At 47.3% G+C, this 25,355-nt stretch overlaps 1 protein-coding gene across 1 annotated transcript in view; it reads right to left on the reverse strand.

Annotated features, from left to right (window-relative positions):
* Positions 1–935: 935 nt before the first annotated feature.
* The window catches only part of Traf3ip1 (TRAF3 interacting protein 1), a 48,590-nt gene continuing 24,170 nt past the window's right edge, over positions 936–25,355 (reverse strand). The window contains exons 14-16 of the mRNA XM_027951752.3: positions 18,520–18,596; positions 2,640–2,863; positions 936–1,282 (exon numbers count right to left, since the gene is read on the reverse strand). Coding sequence (XP_027807553.2) covers positions 1,117–1,282; positions 2,640–2,863; positions 18,520–18,596 — 467 coding nt within the window. The 3' untranslated portion in view covers positions 936–1,116. The remainder of the gene's footprint in view (positions 1,283–2,639; positions 2,864–18,519; positions 18,597–25,355) is intronic.

The following is a 25,355-nucleotide window of genomic DNA, read 5'->3' on the forward strand; positions in this document are numbered from 1 at the left end:
TGCTCTGGACCTAAAACAAGCTGTGCTGCCCTTGCTGACCCTTCTCAGCAATGCTCACGTTTGAGGCAGACTCCTCAGTGGAGGGAGAAGGACCAGGATCCGGCCCCCAGGACCTGCAAGTATAACTCCACACACAAACCCTTCCCAGAGGAACTGAAGACCTTTGTATGCATTTGCAATATTGTATTTAAGTGGAAAACTAAAAAAAAAAAAAAAAAAAGTTTAAAAAAATTAATAACTTTGCTTTAAAAAGCAATTTCCAAAAAAAAGTGGATAACATCAAAAAATTTTAGGTATTGTTCCGTCCTCCTAAGTCGTCTTCTTGTGGCTTCTCCTGAGGGACTGTCTCTCAGGTGCACAAGCCTGTACGAGGAAAAGGAAGATGCTGCTGCCTCTCACAGAAGGGCTCCTCCTACAGGGACGCGGGGCTCTGCTCATGCTGACCGGGGACGCCCAGGGCAAGGCCATGAGGAAAGCAAAGGTGTCCCTGTGGCAACTCCATACCAGAGGAGCTCTGAACAGCCACCCTGAAACCTCTCTTGTCCACTGTGAACTTGGAGGGCCAGATACACAAGCACAAGTTAACAGGGCCCAAAAAAACGACCTCATAAGGACGCCCATGCGCTCACGAAGAAGGAGGAAACAACCCGGCGTTGGCACACACCCAAGGACACGGGCTCCCGTCCACCCTGCTCAGCTGGAAATCTAAAATATAACGTGATCGTTTTCAGGCCTCATTCTATGTATCAAGTGCCCATCAGAAAGTTCATGGTGACCCTTCGTTTGGGGCCTATGCAGTAAGCCCTGACTCAAAATCCAAAATAAAGAACATCTCCTGGTGCCGACACCGCTTACCTGCATGAGAATTCTGGTGCAGGACTAAACAGGCTACAGAGAAAGAGAGAACAGGCTTGCAAAAAAACCTCCCACAAAGGTGTTCTGAAGAGCATTTATAAACAACGGGGGCTCCAGCCGGGAGGGGCACAGGCCTCCCGACACACTCTAGGTACAGGCATTTCAGAGCCCGGAAGCTTCCCGACGGCCATGCAGCCCACAGTACTTCCTCCCGACGGCTGGCCATGCAGACACAGCACTTCCTCCCTGGAATCCTCGGCTTCACCTTCGCGACGTCAAGTTGATACTGTACACCATCTTCTGGATTTTCTCTTCGTTCTTGAGAATGTTGGCCTTCACAGCACAGATCTTGTCCTGCTGGTCCTGGATCATCTGCTCCAGCTCCGCCAGCTCGACCTTCAGGGGTTCCACGGCACAGTCTGTGATACTAAGGGAACACACCAGCGCACATCAGGCTGCCCTCATTTTAGATCTGCTTCTTAACTAACCCCCAAAAGACAACACAAGTCCACTTCTATTGCATCCAAAGAAAAAGGGTACGATCTAAATCTCTAACCCTGATGACAAGAAGGAGCAAACCACTCACGTCTGGACAAAGTTTATTTCGCATTTCCGCAACCCCTGCCACGACGAAAAGAGAAGTCAAATAGGAGACTTACTAAAGGAGGCCAATGTTTCTTAAATGATGGGACTGAAGTCCTCAAATTATATACTTGACAGAGTCCCAGGATTGGCCAAGAGGTGCACAGCAATTTCCCCATGGACACTTAGGACCACCATCTAGACCAGTCCCTTCCTGTCAGAGGACAGGAGGCCTTGCCACAGGAAGAAGCTGGCCAGGCTAGTAGGGCCTTCTGTGCCAGCCTCTCATCTGCTGCACTAAATAATGGGAGCGAGGGAACTAACATGACCTTGGGAAAGCTGAAGTCAAAACTAACCTTCCCTTTATGGTTTGTTGTTGTTGTTTTTGGTTTTTGGTACTAAGGATTGAACCCAGAGGCATTTAACCACTGACCCGCATCCCCAGCCCATTTTATTTTTTATTTTTTGAGACAGGGTCTTGGCTAAGTTGCACAGCCTGGCTTTGAACTTGCAACCCTTCTGCCTCTACCTCCTGAACAGCTGGGATTATAGATGTGTGCCACCATGTCCGGCCCATTTTTTTAAATATATATTTTTAGTTCTTGATGGGCCTTTATTTTATTCATTTATCTATATGTGGTGCTAAGAATGGAACCCAGTTTCTCACATATGGTAGAGCAAGTTGTCTACTACTGGGCCTCAACCCTAGCCCCCCTTTATGTTTTTAAAGCATAAAATACAAACTAAAATATACAACAAAGAAGAGCAATAGTTTTCTATCATAACAAAATCAGGTTTTGTAAGGAAGAACTGTCAAGAATGTTTTTTTCAAATACTTTAAATCAAAATGTAGGGGCTAGGGCTGGGGCTCAGTGGTAGCACACTCGCCTGGCACCGCATTCAATTCTCAGCACCGCATGTAAATAGCCTGAGCTCCCTCTCCAGGCTCCTCCCTCCTCTGCCCTCTCCAGGCCCCTCCCTCCCCTGCTCCCTCTGCAGGCCCTTCCCTCCCCTGCTCCCTCTGCAGGCCCCTCCCTCCTCTGCCCTCTCCAGGCCCCTCCCTCCCCCCTCCCTCTCCAGGCCCCTCCCTCCCCTGCTCCCTCTGCAGGCCCCTCCCTCCTCTGCTCTCTTCAGGCCCCTCCCTCCTCTGCCCCCTCTTCAGGCCCCTCCCTCCTCTGCCCCCTCTGCAGGCTCCTCCCCACCTCTGCTCCTTCTGGAGGGCTTCTGCATGCTGCTTGTTCTCCGTGTGCCACAGCTGCAGTTCGTTCTGCATGGCGTCCACGTCTTCCTGGATGTAGTCCATAATCTTTCCCAGAGGAAGCGCGCTCTTACACAAGGTCTGAATGGACACTCGGAGCTTCTCGATCTCCTTGGAAACAATATCCTTCTCCTTCTTCCACGCGGACTCAAAAACAAAGGATTTCTCCTACATTCAGGGAAGCCAGGAAAAGAAAGAAGTATCCTGAGTTGTAGGCAGGAGGGGGGCCGCTGGGCACACCACCACCAGGCTGGACAGATGGGCACAGCATAGTGACTGTGCTGGCTGGGGACCGTATCACTCCTAGGGCACAGGGACCAACACAGCCAAAAGAGTAGATGTGAGGTGGCAGGCTCCGTGGGAGCACCCAAGACAGGAAGGGACCAAACCTTCCCTTCTCAAAGGGAATGTGGGTCTGTCTGCACCTGTAAATTAAAATATCTACTCTAAAAAAGTTGCAAAATATTTGCAAATCATAGTCTTAAAAAAAGCCTGTATCTGGGCTGGGGTTGTGGCTCAGCGGTAGAGCGCTCGCCTAGCACGTGCAGGGGCCTGGGTTCAATCCTCAGCACCACATAAAAATAAAATAAAGATATTGTGTCCATCTACAACTAAAAAATAAACTATTTTTTAAAAAAAGCATGTATCTAATATCTGGAATATGCAGAGCACTCCCAAAACCCAATGGCAAAAAGGTAAACAAACAAGTCAGAAAATGGGCAATGCCAGATATTTCACTGAAGAGCACATGCAGACAAGTGTTCAAAGCCATCAGCTGCGGAGGACATCCAAGTTCAAGGCCAATGAGATTCCTATACAACCACCACAACGGCTGATTGAAAACTGACAGCACGTCTGAGACGCTGGTCAGGAGAAATGACATTCCTGCTTGCTGCTGGGGGCGTGGAACAGCACAACCAGCTGGAAAGCGCTTGGCAGCTTCTGAAAAACTAAATGTGCAGCTACCATATGCTCTAGCGACCGTCCTCCTAGGGGTTCAGCCAGAGCCATGACACCCTCTGTACACCCAGCCCAGACGCCCTGCAGGGGGTCAAGTGAACTGCGGAACACCATGGAATGCACCAGCAAGACAGGAAGGAACTTGGCAGGGAGCCAGCAGGACAGCCCTGAGGAGTCGCACTGGGTGAGGAGGGTCCTGAGACACTCCACGGCCCTGCGCACCCCAGGCCTGGAGGACAGCCTGGCAGGGGCCCGGGGCTGAGGGCCGGGGAGGAGGGTGGGCTTGCAGGATGCTGTAGCGGCAAGGCTCTCTGGGTCCTGCCTCTGCAAGGCCTCCTGGTTGGAGGGTGCGCTGCAGTTCTGCAGGGTGCTGCCACAGGGCAGGTGGAGAGGGCACCGCCTCCTCCATGTCCAACTGCAGAGGACTCTACAGCTCCCTCAAAGCAACATGCTCACTTTAAACAGGTGACAGTCAGGATGCTGGCTGACTAAAAGGGCTCACCACCACAGTCAACTGTTTCCCAAGGGGGAAGCGCACAGTCTTTATCACATACAAACTAGAAAATCTCCCTGACTTGGAAGACAAATTGAAAATTCTATTAAGACCCACTCGCCATGATGATGAGGTGGCCCCCATGTGTCGGACACTGTTGGCACTGACGCTGGCCGTTCAGGGCTGTATGTGTAACTGTCTCACAAAGCCATGGGCTAGGACAAAGAAAGACACAAAGAGCTCACTGGTCAAGCGCCCTCACACTGTGGGTCACCCTGTCAAACCCTTCATATGTCTACATCATAGAACCAAGCACTACTCAGAACACTGAAGTTTATAATCCTTATTTTAAGATGCTAAGAATTTAAAACAAGATATACTTGGGTTGTGAGACTCTTTTTTTTTATTATCTTAAAGGCAATGGATCACATTTCCACAGAACATTAGAATTCTGGAAACATCTAAGCTTTCATTTAGATGAACTTGGCAGGGTAAAGATGGACAAATCAAGCAGTGACTATTTGCTTTAACAAGAACACACACCCCTCTGAGGACAGACTAGTTTTTTTAATTTTTTTTTTTTTAGTTGTAAGTGGACACAATCAATATCTTTATTTCATTTTTTTTTTATGTGATGCAGAGGTTTGAACCCAGTGCCTCACATGTGCTAGGCAAGCACTCTACCATTGAGCTACAACTCCAGCCCCAAGACTAGCTCTTATGTAGCTCATGTAGGTCTACTGGCAACTTTCCATATAAATGTAACCTTGTTTTAAAGAATTTTAATATGTACAGTAAAATTTAAGAATCTACAACCATACTCACCATACAGTAATTAAGTCATATGAAATATTAATTTTTGGAAACAGAGTAAAAATACTGAAAATCCATCATTACACAAGATACGACCTAAACCAATCTAGAATGTAGCAGGTTCACGGACGCAAGATGAGCGGTCAGTCCTGCAGCCAGCCCAGCCATGCCACCTCCCACCTCTAGGCCTTTGGAGCCTGACTTGATCTCTGTACTTCAACTTCCTCTTGATAAAATGGAAATAATATTTATCTTACAGGTAAGGTTAAATGGGATAATAAAATGAGCAGCTCCGTGCCTCACATGCAGAAGCCACCCACAGGCATTAGTTCTCACCGTCAACTTATCCCCAGAAAGAAGTCGAAGGCCTCAGCAGAAGCCCAGGCTTGCTTTCACAAACCCGCCAGCCACACAGCTCACCAGGCATGCCTGCAGTACTATGCTGCATGTTGAAAAAAAGATTATTTATACGACCAACCTCCACCAACAGCTGTATGTCCAGATCCAGATGGGTAAATTTTTTCATTAAAACACAATTTTCCACTGGGCAAGGAGGAAACTCACCCAGCAACCCAGGAGGCTGAGGCAGGAGGATAGCACATTTGAGGACACCCTTAGCAACCTAGTACGCCCCGTCTCAAAAAACAAATTTTTTTAAGCCTGCAAAAAGGGGAGGGGGCTGGAGATGCAGTTCAGTGTAAAACCTCTGGGTTTAATCCCTAGTATTACAAATAATAATAATAATAATAATAATAATAATAATAATAATAATAATAATTGACCTTTCTTAGTGACATACTCCCTTCCCTTTCTTCATTTAAAAATAATATATAACCCCAGCTATGAAATTAACACCCAAACTCTTTTCCATAACAAAAGGTTTGATTCTGAGCTCTGAGAAAATCTGCTGTGAACCATGCAGAACTACCCACAACACCTTTTTGTGACACTCTTACCAGGGTTGTTTCTAAAAGCTGTTTCTAAAAATCTTGCAAACAGAGTAGCACCCATGTTTCATGGGGACGCAGACCCACTCTCCTGGCTCCTGCTTCCTTTTGCTGCAGACTAGAGGCTACTTTCTCAGCTGCCTCTGGCATGAAGGCCTCTGGCAAGTGTAAAAAGCAATTGGCTGAGTACTGCACACACCACCATGCACACCACTGCACACACCACCATGCACACCCCTGCACACACCAGCATGCACACCACTGCACACACCACCATACACACCCCTGCACACACCACCATGCACACCACTGCACACACCACCACCATGCAACACCCTGCACACACCACTGCATGCACCATCATGCACACCACTACATACACCATGCACACCACTGCACACAATAGCATGCACACACACTGCACATGTATCACACACACCCTGCACATACCACTACACGCACCATCATGCACACACACTGTACATGTACTGCACACACTACTGCATGCACCAGCATGCACACACTGTACATACTACCATGAACACACAGCACTCTACCATGAACACACCCTGCACACACCACTGCACACACACTGAACACACCATGTACACACCACCATGTGCCTGCACTGCACACACCCTGCACACACCACTGCATGCACCACCATGCACACACCCTGCCCACACTACCATGCACACACTATCATGCGCACACACTACCATGCACACACTCTGCCTATGCCACCATGCACACACACTGCACATGTACTGCACACACCCCCATGCATGCAAACTTTAGAAAATGCTTCCAAGATTTTTCCGGTGATCAGTTACCTACTGAAACTTAATACTATTTGCATTTTACTACACACACGTGCCTCCAGAAATGTGGACAATTGTTTTAAAATTTTTAAATTTTCAATCATGTATTATAAGTCAGACAGATAAAAATGATCCAACTTAGAGACCTATTCCAACTGCAATGCTTCAAGAGAAGAAAGTACTAACTGAAGAACAGTGTCTTATTGTCTGGCCCTTGGGTATTGCCAGAAGTCTCTCTCACAAGCAGGTGGGGGCCACAAGGGAGGCCAGGCCTCTGCACTGTCCCCACTCTGCTGCCCTTGACTAGTCATCAACCAGAACTCTACCTTACATTAAGCAAACCTAGTAAACAAAAGCACGATTAATTGGGGCAGAGGGTAATAAATCAAAGAGCATTTGCTTTAAACAACACACTTACCCTTGACCCCAGGGGCTGATTTTTACGAAGCCTGTCAAGAGTTCCTATTCCTCATCAACAGGAAAACCTGCATTCAAGTTACAAATGAAACGCTCGGGCCAACAGAACAATCGTGCTGTGTCACGTTCATCCAGAAGTATCCCACCACCAAACGCCTCTGTGAACCAGACATTCACCTCTTGTGGACACAGATCACCCAGGACCTCTCCGACACAGGAACAAAATGGCCCCTAGGCAAACACTGCCACCTTTTGATGCACATACAGAAAAGCACATTAAGCATGAATGTTCAGTTTAACAGAACAGTGAAGCGGAGAGCTGCAGCTGTCACTTGGGCTAAGTACGCACACTGCTAGCTCTTCCAGCTTGAGCACAGGTCCGAGGCCTGCCCTTCAGCCTGCTGGAGGTCTGTCTGGCCCGGTGCTTGCCTGCATGCTTGTTTTACTTAGCAGGATACAAATGGACTCATGAGCAAATGGACTCCCTACCTCTGCCTCTTCTGCTCAACATTTGGTTTCTGAATCAACCACATAACTTAGATTTTGTTCACTGTACTGCAGAACAGTACTTCATTATGTGAATGAAACTCCATGATTTATTCACCCAGTCTACTGCTGGTGGGCTCTGGGGTTATTTTTCATGTAGGGCTTTTATAAAAAACACAACTCTGAATAACCTCACACGTGTCCCTGCTCACACAGGCACACGATGTGCTATGGGAAGGGACAAGAAGCAGCACTGCCAGGTCAAAGGCATGTTTTTCATGACATGCTGCCAAGCAATTTTCTAAGATGGCTTTAGAAATCTATGTCGAATATTAATGAACCAATATTCCACTTCTGTGCATATGAGGGAGCCAGCGCCTCCCTCCTCCATCATTTCTGAACAACTTCAAGGGCAGCAGGTAGAACACTGCCACTCTATGTCCAGAACATGCTGTTATTACCGACGTCGGAGAAGATGGACAGAATGAGGGTACTGCCCAGACTGGGGCCAAACCCTGCAGGGGAACATCCCATCCCACCTCTAGAACTTATGTCCACAGTTATGACCTGGGGGCCTCATTTTCCTAACTCACTTAGGAACACCTCTCTCAGAGATCACTGCAAAGATTAAACAGAGTGATGTGGGCAATTCTGTGGTCATACTACGCACTCTGTAATTGTCAGTTATTACTGTCATCAACATGTCGCCCACAGCTATAAAGAACCGATGGCAAACTTCCCCCGGAGGAGGAATGCACACAGAGTGAGTGTTAGACGTGAGCTTCACCCATGACACCTTCGGAGGTGAGGAAGCCACCTCTTAGAATTGCATGAGAAGAGCAGCAAGCTAGCAGAAGGTCAGATCATGACCCATCTTCAGGCCAGCCTTCCTGACGGCCTGGGAAATGGAAATGTCTTTTACAATTGTCTTATCAATGAAGGGTGACCGAATAGGCACTTGAAATGTAGCACTTTGGCAGAGGATTACCTTGACCCAAAGGCAGCTAACAACAGGTGTGGGCCAGGTGCAATGGCACACTCCTGTAATCCCAGCGAGCAAGAGGCTGAAGCAGGAGGAGCAAAAGTCCTCTGTCGAGAGTTCCTATTCCTCAGCAACTTAGCGAGGCTCTGTCTCAAAAACATTTTCAAAAGGTCTGGGGTGTAGCTCAGTGATAAAGCACCCAAGGCTGACCCCCAGTGCCAAAAGCAAAAGGCTGCAGGTGCAGGTGCTCTGCTCTCCCCTCTTCTCCCTAGGAGGGCGATAAACCCCCATGGGGAAGGCCCTTCCCGTTCCAGAGGGATACAAGCAATCTTGTCATCAGAGATGGGAAGTGTCAAGGCCCAGGGGACTGTTGGACCAACCTCGTTAAAACAGCAGCGATCCTCCTCTGGTCCCTATATGCTCTGCCTCCGCCTGAGTGACCTGGTACAGGGGTGTCAGTGCTACCTGCTTGCTGCGGTCTTCATTTTCCTATGGGGCACCCATGTTCGTGTAAAAGCTCTGCATGCTTCTCTCCCAGTGCTGATCGGTGCTCTGCTCCCCTGCATCACAAGGGAACGGACTAGGTGACTTGAACACAGTCCCCTCTACTGGGGAGAGGCAGTGCTCACTCCCAGCTAGAGCCATGGGAGCAAGGGCGGTGGCACTATAGCCCAGGCCTGGCCTCTTGAACATTCTCATGTACTCAATTCTTTTAGATGGCCTTTAGATTATTTGCCCAATTCCAAACATCCATCAAATATTTACCAGAATTGCACTAAGTTTGTAAGATATTTGAGGAAAACAACGTCCCTGTGATACTGAATTTCCCCTGCGAACCATGGTGGTCCCGTGGCTTTATCTGGATCCTTCATATTTCCTGGTAACATTCTATAGCTCAACATGGTTACTATAAACTTCTCCATAAGCCACACCTTGGTTTATCAAGCTGCATTTCTGTTTCATGAAGAAACGGGGGGTGGGGGGTATTATTCATATTGTTTCTGACTGTTATCAATACTCACTTTTCTATGCTCATTTTGTCACTGGCCATCTCTCTATTTTCTTCCTAAAAGTCAACGTTTTTGGCCAACTTACTTGGTGCACAGTGTCATCTCCACTTGAAGATGATCCAGTCTTCTGCTTTCTAGAACTGAACTCATTTCTTTTGGTACTGGCTCAGCCTGCAGGTATCTCAGCAGAACTATGGTATCACCCTTGCTCCTGAGTCTCCTGGGACCTTCTCCAGCCACCCCAGCTACCGGTGACGTGATGACTTGACAGGTGCTTCTCCCTATGGTAAGGACGGGTCTTCCAGCCCTGGATCCTAATGGATGCTGAATCTTATATGAGCTATTGATTTAAGAGAAAGTGCACTGAGTGGGGATTTTATTTGGCTTAAGAATAATTTCTTAGTCAAATGTTAGATAAGTAAACCACAAGTAGAAGATGCTGCCCAGCTGACCTGAGTGTTGAAACTGAAGCAGCTGACTTCCCGGTTGTGGAAGCACAAATGGAATAAGGAAACATGGACAAAACTACCGCAGAAGAAAACAGACAGGTCGGTCCGACGGGGGACACAGCTTTTAATCCTAGAATGCGTCCTCTTTCACTATTAATTACAAAACAAAACACAGGCTTTACAGAACAATGACTAGGAATTTCTAACTTGTCAAGCTTCTTACCTTTGCTTAAGTGAAATCTCTAGAATCAGTTTCATAACGATTTTAAGGATCAGTAATCCTTTTAAAACAAATCCTTTAAAACCCCTTTTGTGAACAATCCTGGGCTGATTCTGGCAGCAAGGAAACACCACATGAGCCCTGAGAGCAGCTGCAGAGGAGACCCTCGGGGCCATCTCATAGGGCGAAGCGAGCCCCAGGCTGAGCCCTCAGGGCTCTGCTTGGCAAGGACCCAGCTATCACAGCAGCATTTCTACCCCAGCAACACAGGCAGAGAGCAAGTGTACACAGCAGTATCTCCAACAGCAGAGAACAGTCCAGCGCAGACGCAGACCTAACCGAAGACAGGACTGGCTCTGGAGAGGGCTGCTCAGCGTCAGCCAGGACGCCTAAGGAACAGGGCCAGCCCTGCTCAGGAACACGCCAACGGGAACCCAGGGGCCTGGACAGCACTCCACAAGCTGGTCACAGAATTCACATGAAAATGAAAGAGCCAGGAATCGCCAAAGGACAGCTACGAGGAACTAGAAAACAAGGCTTTGCTACCAAACACAGGTCCTATTTAGAGGCGACAGTGCTGAAAGCAGGCTGTGTCAGCGCGAGGCGGTGGACAGAGGGAACTAGGCCTGTAGAACCCAGAGTGAAAAATGGCTCTCACCCTTAACAAACAGTCAAAAAAATATTTTGAGATAATACTAGTGACACAGAAAAGTAACGAAATTCACCTTTCAGTGTCCGTAAGTAAATAAAGCTCTACGGCACCCGGCCACTCTCTCTCAGTGACAGAGTGGCTTCTGCAGGATGCTGCAGCCTGGACTGGTTGGTGCGTCCCCCAAGGCTCCTGTGCTGACATGGAGTCCTGCTGTGAGCTCTCAGAGCACAGAAACTCAGTGCGGCTAAGAGTTCAGAGATGGCCCTTTGGGAGCGGGCAGGATCACACAGGCCACTGGAGTAGAGCCCCAGGACGGATCCCAGCGGCCTTCCAGGGAGGGGACAGTGCTCTGACCCAGTGACGCCCTGCACCGCCTCACCGCTCCCCAGCGAGAAGCCAGCGCCAGATGCAGCTCCCCAGCCTTGTATGAGAACTCAGGACAAAACAACCTCTTTCCTGCCTGCTGTTCCCAGCCGGTGACACCACACAGCAGAAGCGCAGGGCCGCAGACAGCGAATGCTCTCGCAGCAGAAGCAGTTACCCCCTGAGCCTGGGGGGGAGAGGGGTGCTGGACTCTGGGGTAGAATCCCCACGTCCACCCCCACCCTGCCTCGGAGCTCCTCACACAGCAGAGGCCACACTGCCCCTTGGGATGGAGAGCAGGGGAGACGCTGCCCTCGGTGTGGAAAACAGCGGAGATGGGCTACTCAGGCCGGGAAGAGAAGGGCAGCTGCACCGAGCGCACCAAGTGCAGCCCAGGCGGCTGCAGGGCACGGCACGCAGCGCCACACGGAACCTCAGTGTTCCCAGGGAGTCGTGTCCCTGACGTCGCAACAGTGGGTCTGTGGAAGGGTTTCTTAACTAAGATGCCAAGTGCGTCTGCCATAAGAGATGGGGAAGTTTTGACTAGATTAACACTAAGAACTCAACCAACAAAAGACACATAAAGTGAAGAAAGATCTCTGAAATGAGAGATGCTCTTACGGGCCGGGACTGGGGTTCAGCGGCACAGCGCTTGCCTAGCATGTGTGAGGCACCGGGTTCCATCCCCGGCACCACATAAAAAAAATAAAGCAAATAAAATAAAGGTATGTGAAAAAAATAAAATAAATAAAAAAGATGCTCTGTGTGGCTTTCCTCCCCTGACTCCCGTCCCCTAGAACCATCTCTTAGCAGTATGTCACTGCCATGACACCACCTTTTCAAGAGATCCATTCTGTGTCTCATCAGTCTTAATGCTCAATTTTAATTCATTTCCTCTGTACCAATGCTGCCCTAAAGAAATGCGATATTTATCTAATTTATATGCTTAAATAATTTAATATTTTGTACTAAAATAGTAACTTTATTTAATCCCAATTTATCCAAAATATTGTTTCAACATATCATCAAGATTAAAAATGCCTAGTGAGCTGTTCTGCATTCTTCTCTTCCCGGGTCTCTGAGCATGTTGTATATTCACACAGGGATACCTGCAGGTTGGACCAGTCACGTCTCAAGTGCCCCATGCCATGGCCAACAGCCAGGAGGGGACAGGTCTACTGTGTGTCTCTCCCAAGGAGAGGGTCAGGAGCTCCTCTTTCGTCCTTTGGAATCTCTGAGTTATCTAGATTCACTGTGTCTTCCAAGCAAGTTTTCCTGATAAGCATCCAAGAGCCACAGTGTTTGGAGACCCTGCGTGACTGGGTGCACCCTCCACTGCAGTCAGGAGGTCACCAGCTGCAATAAAAGACAATCCTGGGTACACTCCAAGCAGACCTGACTTGTGTGCTTCTGAAAAGTGCCTGGCCTTGGGGTCTTTTTTTATACAGTACAGTTGCAAGACTATTTTTCTGTGTGCTTTTAAAACAAACAATGATATCGCCAACACTGAGCTCCCTTTCCCCGGAGCAGGAGAACCCCCTGCCTGTGAAGGGTAGACTCATGGCAATGATGCCCTCTCACTCTTCGCAAGTACCAAATCCCCTCTTAAAGAAACATGCTTTTTTTTTTTTTTTTTTAAGGGACCTCATGAAAACAGAAGGGAGGCCCATAGAGCGGAGGAATGGGTGGGGGAGGAGAGGGCAGGGCAGGGAGGCCTGGAGAGTGAGGCAGGTCAAACGGTTATATGTGTGTGTATGATGACTCACAGTGAATCCCACTGTCACACATCATCAAACTGTGTGGCCACAGTCACCACAAGGTCATGAGAGGCACCAGGTCGGAGCCAGGGAGACCCAGCCAGGCCAAGTGCACTAGGGACATAGGCCCCCTTCTGGGTGGCTGCATCTCTGGGCCATTCCTTCTAAATTCTCCTTTCTAATGTTTTAACAACTGCATGAGCCTCACTGGTACCTTCTGAGGTCTCCTTACTCTGCAGACCAGAGAGGAAATCTCAGCCAGGGAGGACCCACCCGTGCCTACCTGGGGACCAACCCTGCGCCCAGGGCCCAGGCTTCTGGCTGCCTCCCAGAACCCTCCACACACCCCACACTGGCTTCACCTGCTTTCCAAGGTCCGTTTGCCTACCGCTGGTGTGAGTTCTAATCCTTACCAACTGTGTCCCACCCACAGGCCAGCAAGTCACCCCCAGACCTCTTTAATCACAGTCTACACCCTACAGTGCCCCAACTGCCAGCCACGACCCATTAGACTCAAAGTCCTGTGTGAAGCAGAATAGGGTACTGATGGGATAATGAATGACCCCTGGACACACAGACCCAAGTCTAGAAAACAGACGGGGTCAGTATGACGGATATTTCACACTGGCATTTGAGTAAAAATCATCTTTGTTCATCACACGAGCACTCACCAAGTAAGCGCCCTAAACAGAGGACGACTTGTCAACCTGACCCTGGTGAGTTACAGCCCGTCACCTGTCCATGCAAGAGCCATGGGCCACACTCGCACACGACGTGCTCTCCAGGTGCAGCCTGCACTTCCAGAGGCCGAGCTCCTCGAACACCTCACAAAGCTCACTGGCAAAAGATTCCAGTGGCTTCCAGACCTTTCTCGTCTGTGGTATACCCATGGCATATGCCTATAGTTCTTTTAGTGAGGCACAGAGTTTGAACCTCAGCACCACATAAAATAAATAAATAATTTTAAAAAAATCTCCAAATAACTAACAATCCTTCTCCATACCACTCAGAATTAAAATCGATTTCGTGGCTCCCCAGCCTGCTGCTGACCTCTCCCTGTGGGCAACTACCACAGCACAAGGCCACTTTTACTTCCTTCACAGAAATCTCAATGGAAACAATATTCCTTGCCGACAAAATATTCCAGTAACATTAAGACCACAGATAAACCAGACCAAAAGGGACAGCTCTGTGAGGGCTGCAGTGGAGGGGACCCGGGGAGGACCTGGCCAGGAGGGTCGAGCATCCGTGGCGAAACTGCACCCCCTGGCGGCCATAGTGAGAAGGGCCTGCCGATCTGAACAGAGGCCCAGGGCAGACAGACCAGGGAAAATCCCCAAAGGCTGTTTGCTGTGCGGCATTTACACAACACACCTGTCTGCAAAGGGTCACACTCACCGGGGAGTGGCATGTGTGACCTCCAGCACGCCCTGAACAGGCGTTGAAAATTAAACACCAGAGAAACACTGGAGCAAGAAAACAAGTTTTATTCAAGAGACGAGAGAGAGAGAGAGAGAGAGAGAGAGAGAGAGACTCCTCTGGAGAGGAGGGTCCAGGGCTGGTGCCAGGCAGTGGGGGTGTCTTGCCCCTGATAGATTTCAGGGTTCCTGTCTTCTCATGCCTACGTGAGCAAAGGGCAGGGAGAGTGCTGCCAGGGGCTGACCGCTGAGGTAGGCAGCCTGGTGCTGGGAAGTGCTACCTACCCACTTCCTTTTCCTTAATCATCACCAACCTGCCCTTTGCCGGTCTCACCACCATTCAGCCTTGCTATCCCACTCCTTGGTATTCATCCAAAAGAACTAAAATCGGCATACTTTAGGGATACAGAGATGGCATTGTTCACAGCAGCAAAATCCACAAGAGCCAAGGTTGGAACCTGCCATCGACAGAGAAGTGGAGAAAGGAAATGTGGGCTATTGACAGCGGAGCTCTACTCGGCCACAGGGCGGAGGAGAGCATGGCACCTGCAGTAAACGGGTGGCATGGAGACACCACGCCAGGCGAAATGAGCCAGACTCAGAACGACGACAAGGTGCAGTGTCGGCCCTCGAGTGGGAAAGCCAGAGAGGAACTAGGCATCTGAAGAGGAGGAGCCCAGGAAAACAGGAGTGAGAACAGCGCAGGAAAGGAAGGGGACTGGGGGGGAGATGGGAAAGGGCGGGAGCTGCAGGTGATGGTGACCTCATCGCGTGGTGTGGTGCATGGACGTCTCACAGTGAGCTCCACTGTACATGTGACCACAGAGCACCAATCCAAACACAGTGAACAAGGGAAGACCAAGAGAGAGGAGGACGGGCCGAGGGGGGAGGAGGAGGAAAGCGGAAGTACTGGGGCCTGAGATGGAGTGGATCATGGCGCATGCGTTTGTAAATAGTCAAAATGAACTCACTATTACGGGCAACTATAACATACGAATAAAGACATTTTTTTAAAAAACACTGTAAGAGGGGCTAGCGCTGTGGCTTGGTGGCAGAGCACTTGCCTGGCATGTGTGAGGCACTGGGTTCAATTCTCAGCACCACATAAAAATAACTAAAAATAAAATAAAGGTCCATTGACAACTAAAAAAATATTTAAAAAATAAAAACACTGTCAAGGAAAAGTCAAGCCACAGGCTGGAAGAAAATTTATCTCCTAAAGAACCTGTATCCAAAATATATAAATTTAGAACTTTCAGAACCCAATAAGAAACAAACACCCTAATTAATACCCGGCTAAAAACTTGGACACTTTACCAAGGAAGACACAAGATGGCAAATAAGCATATGAAAAGACTTCAACATCATAAGCCCTTAAGGAAATGCAAATATAACCACGAAAAACCCCAACGAGGACCTGGAACCCCCGCAGCCAGGGGAGTCTAAGGTGCGCAGCGCCTGGGAACAGCTGGGCCGCTTCTTAAAAAGAAACTTCACGCACCCTACAACTCCGCAGTCTCGCCCCGAGGCTCCGAAACGACAGGACGGAGGCACTGACCCAGAGGCAGTCCACAGCAGCTCGTCCCTCCCATAGGAGGAGCCCCTGTCACTGCCCGCACACAGACCCACACACCGGACACCCTATGGGGGCGCCCTTACTGCTCGGCGGGAACAGGGAACGACCGTGGGTCCATGCTGCGATGTGGGCACACGGGAAAGTGACTGCGGAGCAAAAGAAGCCAGGCTCGCCCCAACAGAGCACACGTCCCTGACCTTGTTCACCCAGTCCAAGGACACGCAGACGTCTGCACAGCAACAAAAAGCCAGGGACTGGGGGGCAGGGGACAAGGAGGCAGGTGGGAGGCGGTCCGTCCTCCTCTGGAAATAGACCTGCCGCCCCTGGGAGGGAAACCTTTACTGTGGTCCTTGGAGGAGCTCAGTGGCCACATCTGGCAGCTCTACATGTGGGCTCAGCCTCTAAAGCCAGGGTCAGCAAACGACTGCCCACAGGCCGCCCTGTCCCTCTGGGCAGTCCTGCAGAACACAGCCCCTACATTCACCACCACACGGCTGTCTTCGCACCCCTGGGCTGGAGTGGCTGCCACCACAAGGCTCCATCACCTGATGTGATGACCATCTGGCCCTTCAAGAGTCTGCTGACTCCTGCTCAAAGAAATGTGCTCTGCGTGCCAGACACGGGCACACTGTTGACAGCAGCAGCGGCTGAGGACACCCACGCGTGCATCAATGAAGATGAGTAAACCAATCAGGGACCCAGCCTTCAACTACAGTGATACACTGACCCACAGGCGTGGAAACAGGGAGAGCCTCAGAAACACGTCACCTGAAGAAAGCCATCTGCACCACGTGACATCACAACGTAACAGCACCAAGCAAGGCAGCACCAGGGCAAAGCAGAGGGCAGCGAGGCGGCTAGGGGCTGCCCTCCAGAAAAAGGGGCAGGGCAGGGGCAAAAAGCACTTCAACTTCTCCTTTATTTAAAACAAAACTGACCAAAATGTTTTAAGAACAGATTAAACTTAAATCTGATGCTTATCAATATCCTAGAAAACCAGACAGAGGTTTTCTGCGGGCTCCTCCCCACCCAGCTCCACATCACCCCACCTTCAAACAGCTGACTGAACTTTTTCAAACCAACAGATATTCATGAAACAAAGACAACTTCCCCTTTTATCTTCTGAAGTTAAGTGATTTACCAATGTGAAATTTACCCTTCAAAGGAGGCCTGAAACAAAGTCCCAGTATGCTTTGTACAAAAAATGGAGCTAGCCAGGCGCGGTGGCGCATGCCTGTAATCCCAGCAGCTCAGGAGGCAGAGGCAGGAGGATTGAGATTTCAAAGCCAGCCTCAGCAACAGCGAGGCGCTAAGCAACTCAGTGAGACCCTGTCTCTAAATAAAATACAAAACAGGGGGCTGGGGCTGGGGCTCAGCAGCAGCGCACTGGCCTGGCACATGTGAGGCACTAGGTTCGAGTCTCAGCACCACATATAAATAAATAAATAAAGATCTATCGACAACTAAAAAAAAAAAGGTTAAAAAAAATACAAAACAGGACTGGGATGAGACTCACTGGCTGAGCGCCCCTGAGTTCAATCTCCAGTTAACCCGCCCAAAAAACCACACCTATAAAATCTAAACCAGTGGGCACCTGAAAGGCACCTACATGAACAGACCGGAGGGATGACCCTGGGTTTCATCGCTAGGGACATCTGGACGCCCTGGAGCAGAGGGACAGGGCTGTGGCGGAAGAGAATCCGTGGCAACAGAGGACTGGGCGAGGCCTCGCCCCACATGCTGCTGCAGAGGGCGCCTCCAACGCCAGCTCACGGGCTGTTTCAGGCCATAACTTCACAACTGGACATTTTAAGCAGGATTTTCTGAAACGAATAACCATTAATTTGGGAGAAAAAACAATGTGTGTGCACACAGCCCTGTGTATGAAACTTTTGGAATCACCGGCTGATTGACTATCCAAAAAACTTCTGTTTACACACACGCAAAATCATTCTGTTCATAGTGACATTAGAGGGATGCCACCTGAGCAGCAGGTGCTCACCCTGATGGTCACATGCCTAAGGATAAACAGCAGTGGTGCACAGGAGGCACAGGTCCCCACAAAACCATATCGCACATCTGTAAGGACGACCTAGGAGCCAAGGCCAAACAGAGCACACACTCGCTGCCAGGCGGGCACCCCAGCTCATCCTGCCATCAGCTGGGGCAGGCGGCCAGCCTCCCCACTCCCCCAGGAGGGCCTGGAGAAGGGTGGGCAAGGCTGGAAGCAGAACCAGCCCTGGGCCCTGGCTCCAAGGAGCGGGATGCCAGGCCAGGAAAGCGCCCCACTCAGAGAGAACCCAGACTTGCACCCTCCCAACCGGGGATGAGCGGACAGACGCACGTGGCTGTACGGGCAGGCATCACTGGTCATCACAACACTGGAAGCGTCTCTGTTTAAAAGTAAACATGTGAGACAGACTGCTAAGGTGCCAACGGCTACAGAAATCGTTCCATTACCTTCTCTCCAGGTTTGGGTGATTGCTGCAACTTCTCATAATCTTTCTTAGTCTCCAAAATTTTTTTCACAAGTCCACCTGTTGAAAATCAGTGATTTTAGGTTAAAGATATTCTCTGTTCCAAGAAGCTATTTCCAAATGGGTGGGAGGGTGGGAAAAATACTAAATTCTATACTAAAAAGTTTCAAATAATCTATTTGATGAAGCTAGTGTACGAGAGAATGGTACAGCAGCTGGTATTGGAAATCAACTATAAAACTTTAAAGTCTAAGAAATCAGCTCATAGAAAGGGGAAAAGCTTTGGAAATAAAATAGATTTTCTTTTCTACTTCCAGAGTCAAGAAGTATTAGATTAACACCACAAAACATGACCATCTATTACAAACATAGCAATTCCAAATTATTTCTAAGTACTGATATGTATATATATATATATATATATATATATATATATATATATATATAGGCAAAAATACTACATTTCTTTTAGAATTGCAGATGGGATATATATCATACAAAAAATCATTTTCTTGAAAATATTATTCCACCTGACCACATATCATTATGGCACTGACAGAATACATCACACACACCTACATGGTGAAGACCACAAAGCTCCAAAAGGGGTTGAGGACTATTTCCTTATATTGCAATAGAAGGGATGCCAGCAAGGACTCAGTTTAAACTATAGAAGCATGGAGGTGGGGACAGGTACTAACACACACACACACACACACACACACACACACACTTCTCCTTTTTTGAAAATGGAAGGATCCAGCTGGGTATGGTGGCTCATTCCTGTAAACCCAGTGGCTTGGGAGGCTGAGACAGGAGGATCATGAGTTCAAAGCCAGCCTCAGCAGCAAGGCCCTAAGCAACTCAGGAAGACCCTGCCTTTAAATAAAATACAAAAAAGGGCCGGGGATGTGGTTCAGTGGTTAAGGGCCCCTGGGTTCAATCTCCAGGACCAAAACAAAAAAAGAAAAGGAAAGAAGATGGAAGGATCCAGATTACAGGCCACGTGGCTGGGCGCTACAGTGTGTTTTAAAGCAAGCCATGAAAAACAACAAACACCCCCCCAGGGGTGGACCAAGCAGCTGGGATCTGCCTGCAGTCCCAGAGCCAGGGGGAGGGTACACTTCCAAGGCCGGGGCCCAGGCCATGCCCGACCACTGGTGACCTCAACACTCAAGCCCGCAAGCAGGTTAGCACCCCGGCAGGCCTTCAGTCTTTTTCTCTTGTCGGTTTCCCTGTTATTGTCTTCCATGTCAGTTTATATGGTTTCCTGCTGTGCTTGTTATTTCATATTTTAAAATAATTTTAATACTTTTTTTACTATTTTTTCCCTCTTTCCTTCTCTCCTTTATATTCCACCCCTTTTATTTTTTGCTTTCTCTTCTGTACCTATTCATTCCCCAACATTTTTTTTTCATTTTTTCTCTCTTGTCCTTTTCCTTCTATTTTTTTTAATGTAGTTTACTGTTGATTTTACTTCCTTATAATCTGACTTTTTCAGCATATGATCACCCCCTTTCTTCTCCTCAGTTAATGGAGAGGCAGAGATCATTTGCCCCACTGTATACTATCTCCAAGAAATACACCTCACAAGTGGAGGCAGCAACAGACTCTTAGGTGAAAGGGTGGAAGATGCCCCTCCATGTCGATGGAGACTGACAGCGAGGTGGAGCCACGCTCGTGTCCCAGTCAAAGCAGATCCCAAGCCCAAATCAGGAGGAACAAAGAAGGTCTTCACTACTCATAAAGGGAACAATCCAGCAAGAAGATATAATAATTGTAAATACTTATGTTCTGGTTGCTGGGGTCCAACATTTTATAAAACAAAAATTACTAGGTATAAAAGGACTAACCCCGATCCAGTATTAGTGGGAATTTCAATATGCCTCTCTAACTAATAGGTCATCCACACAGAAAAGCAACAAGAACACATCAGATTTAAACCTTATTTTATAGATAAGTTGAACTTAACAGACATCTACATAACATGTCATCCCATGACAACTGCTCCAAAATTGATCATATATTAGGCCCTAAAGCAAGTCTTAGCTAATATAAAAAGGAAAGAAATCATATCTTGTATTTTTTCAAAAAATAATGAATGAAATTAGAAATCAACAAAAAAACTACAAAGACTATACATACTTTGAACACTACACTCTTGAATGATGAGTGGGTCACTGAAGAAATTAAGGGGGAAATTTAAAAATACCTAGAATCAAACAAAGATGGAAACACATCAGAGCACCATCTCTGGATGTACAAGGCAGCACTAAGCGGGAAGTTCATAGCTACGAGTACTTCCATGTAAAAACAGAGATCTCAAACACCTACTGATACATCCACATGTCTTAGAAAACACAAACAAACCGATCCTAGTTGTCTGGAAAGAAATAAGGGTTAGAGTTATTATCAACTAAAAGAATACCAAGAATCGATGAACTGGCATAAATTGAAAAAATAAACAAGGTTAATAAACCTCTAGCCAAATTAACCAAGCCAGAGAAAACCCAAATTAATCACATTAGATGAAAATGGAAGAATTACAACACACACAACTGAAATTCAGAGAATCTTTAGGAGACAGATATTTTGAAAACATACATGCCAATAAATTGAAAATGCTAGAAGAAATGGACAAATTTCTAAACACATATGCCCCTACCAAAACTGAACCAAGAAGAGAGAGAAAACCTAAGAGACCAACTATAAGAACTGAGGTTGGAACAGTAATAAAAAGCCTCCCAACAAAGAAGAATTCAGGAACTGGCTGATTCACAGTTGAATTTTATCAGAGCATTAAAGAAGAATTAATGCCAATACTCCTCAGATTATTCCATGAAGTTGAAACTCATTCCGACTTCCAAACTCATTCTAGAAGCTTGTACCTCCTTGATAGCAAAAACAGATAAAGATACTTCAAGAAAAGAAAACTACAGACCAATATCATTGATGGAACGTAGACACAAAGATCCTCAATAAAATATTAGCAGCAAATCAAATTCAACTACACACTAAAAAAAGATTATTTACCTTGATCCAGTTGGTTTCATTCCAGTGATACAAGGGTGGTAACACACGGAAGCCAATAAATGAATTAAACCAGATAAGTAGAAGCAAGGACAAAAATCATCTCAAAAGATGCAGAAAAGGCCTTAGGCAAAATCCAACACCTTTCATGATAAAAACCCTGAAGAGATTAGGGATAGAAGGCACTCACCTCAATATCAAAAGATATCTGTCTACCTATCTCAGGTCCAAAGATAACATCATACTGAATGGGTAAAAACAGAAAAATGTTTCCACTAAGACCAGGAACAAGACACGATGTTCATTCTCAGCACTCCCATCAAAACAATACTTGAAATTTTAGCCAGAGAAATTGAGCAAGAGAAAGAAATACAGATAGGAAAGGAAAAAGTCAAATTTTCCCTATTTGCAAATGATATGATCCTATACTTTGAAGATCGTAAAAGTCCTTCCAGAAAACTTTTAGAGCTGATAAATTTAATAAAGTAACAGGATACAAAATCAACATACAAAAATCAATATTCTACACACAAATAATGAATTCACTGAGAGAGAAGTCAGGAAATAATCCCATTCACCATGCATTCACAAAATGAAATACTTGAAAATAAACCTAACCAAGGAGGTGCAAGCTCTCTACAATGAAAATCATAGAACCCTAAAAAAGAAACTGAAGAAGCCTCTCAAAGATGGAAAGACCTCCCATGTTCATGGATAGGCAGAATTAACATTGTTAAAACAGCCATATTTCCAAAAGTGATCTACAGAGTCAATGCAATCCCATCAAAACACCCATGATGTACTCACTAGAACTAGAAAAAGCAATCCTAAAATTCACACGGAAGATCAAAGACCAGAAGAGACACAGCAAAAAGAGCAAAGCTGGCGGCATCCCAATACCCAATTTTAGTAATACCTAAAACAGCACAGAACTGGCATAAAACCAGACACGCAGACCCATGGAACAGGACAGAAGACAGTCCTCTCACTCTGCATAAAGGTGCCAAAACATTTCAGTGAAATGCTCTTCAACACATGGTGCTGGGAAGACTGGATAGCCACCTCTCACTCTTATAAAAGTAAACACAATGTGGATCAAAGACCTAACTGTAAGATCAGAAATATTTCAAATATTAAGAGAAAAAAATAGAGGAAACATTTCAACACATAATCACAGGCAAAGACTTCCTGAAGAAGACCTCTATAGTTCAGGAAATACAGAGAATTGATAAACTGGATGGCATCAGATTAAAAGCTTCAATATCGAGGTTCCTTGAAAAGCTACAAACAGATGGGTCCTATGATCCAGCTGTAGCACTCCTTGGTAATTGTCCAACAGAATTCAAGTCAGCTTATCTTAGAGATACATGCATACCTGTGTTCACTGCAGCATGATTCACAATAGCCACATTATGGAATCAGCCTAGTTGCTGTCAACAGATAAATGAACAGAGAAAATGTGCAGGTCTGTGTACATATTACATATACACACAGTGGAATTTTATTCAGCCATAAAGACGAATGAAATTATGTCATTTGCAGGAATATAGACGAAACTAGAAAACATAATTTTGAACAAAACAATTCAGACTCATAGAAAAAAGTATTAGATCTTTTCTTTCAAATGTAGAAGAAGTAAAAAACAAGAAAACAGGGGGATTCCCTGAAATTAGAAGGGAGACCAGTGGGAGAGAGAAGGCGACCAGAAGGAGGGAGGGAGGTAGGTGGGGAGGTACTAGGGAGGGAAACTGATCAACTGCGTTTTCATCAATGCACAGTAAAATGTGCCATTCTGTATGATTAATATACACCCAAAATAATGCTAATAATGTAAGATGAAGATATTAAGGGAACTAAGTGGGTAGTTACCAGGAATTTTCTGTAATATCTTTGCAACTTTTTTGTTGATCTAAAATGATTCCAAATAAAAGGTTAAATAAGAAAAAGAGTGACTGGGGCTGGGGATCAGAGGCAGAGCACTTGCCTAGCACATGTGAGGCACTGGGTTTGATCCTTAGCACCACATAAAAATAAAGACATTGTGTCCATAACTACAAAAAAATTTTTAAATAAAAATAAAAACCCTGTTCCCTACAGGGTGAGGGAGAATAATGGGTAAAAGAGACAGGGGTCCAAGCCCCACACCTTTAAATAAATATACCTGGTTTGGGACACTTGGCCTTAAAGCTATGTGAAAATTCTATGTGAAGAGAAAAACAAAATTATGAATATTAATGCAAAACAGTGAAAGAAAAATAAGAATGTCAAATTAGTAAGTATATGCTCATTATTTCCTAACTTTAAAACAGTTATGAATCTGTTCTCATACTTCCCTAATGGGATATACCTTAAGAACAAAAAGAGAGAAATTCCCAACTTGCTGTGCATGCACACTGTGGGAGCACGCACGGCTGGTGCTGCTGGCAGCCGTGATTTGGGGCAGCAAATGGAAGAGGTGCCTGAGCAAAATCAAAGCTCACAGGCAGAACCTTCAGTCCTAAAGCTCAACTGGAAGCATCGGCAGGAACTCAGGATGTATTTTCTTATGCAGAACTGTAAGTCCCTCCTTTGTGCAAGGAAAACACCCAGAACCCAGGACTACACCAGAAGCAACAAGCAGCCAGCCAGGCTCTTAGAGAAGGAGCAGCTGCAGGGGAAACACAGGCGGCCTGAACACCTCGTCGCAGCCAAAGAAGTGTGAAGTCCCTGGGCTGCGCTGAAAGGCCTCCAGAAGACAGCTCCTCCAGGCTGGCCCGCCTCTTCTGTGGGGGCTGCAACTCTGGGTAAGCAAAGCCAGGGATGGGGAAGGAGGCTGAAGGGCCATCGTCACTGCCCTGCACCCCTAATGAGAAACAGCCGTGGCTGCATGAGCAGCAGAGCACCAGGCAGACACGGCAGAGATCTAAGACCACCCACGACACTCTTACCAAACAGCCTGAATCCACTGGGTCTTCTAGGACAGGTGTCAAGGCACAAAAGAGGAAGAACGTGGCAAAACACACCACAGTGGCCCAGCCAACAACGCTGAATGGTGTCACACTCTAGAGGACAACCAGGCCAGCTGCACCACCACACGCGTGTCCGGGGAGGGCTGCAGGCTTGGAGCAGGCGACTGCCGTGCAGGGCGTGATCTGCACCCTGACTCCAACCAACCAACCAGTAAAAAGCTGGGTACTTGGCGACATCAAGGGATCCCTGTTAAGTTCTTCTATATATGATAATGGGAATTTGTTCATTTGTTTTTTTAAAGAGTCTTCAACTTCTCAAAATACATACACAACATATGTACAGAGGAAACGCCTTCTCTGGATCCGAAAACAGCCGGGAGCAGGTCACGGCAGGCTGAGCCGGTGGCAGCTGAGCAGGTGGGCACAGGGCCTATGCTACGACTACTCCTCCCACTTGTCTAAGGGTCTGACATGAGGAGGAGCGTGCTTGGGAGGAGAACAAGACTGCTTCAGAGCCGCAGGCGTGGAGGGACCTTCGGCTCCAACCCCACAGGTAAGAGAACTGACAAGAAAAGGTCACTGGCACAGAAGCCGCAGCTCCTCCAGCTCCACCTCCTGGGGTGGACCGCCAGCCAGCTGTGCCCTAACGTAGCTGAGCAGACCCCCAGCCAGCGCCCCCCACACAACGGCCACTCACGGCTGACCCTTCCAAAGCACACACAGAGGGGGTGCTCACATGTGCACACCAACACACCAATGGAGGGGTGCATACACGCATGCACAAACATGCAAATACATACGTGTGGACATGCCAACACCCAAGAAGGAACAGACACAAACA

Source organism: Marmota flaviventris, chromosome 11, assembly GCF_047511675.1.
Source record: "Marmota flaviventris isolate mMarFla1 chromosome 11, mMarFla1.hap1, whole genome shotgun sequence".
NCBI classification, from domain to species: Eukaryota; Metazoa; Chordata; class Mammalia; order Rodentia; family Sciuridae; genus Marmota; species Marmota flaviventris.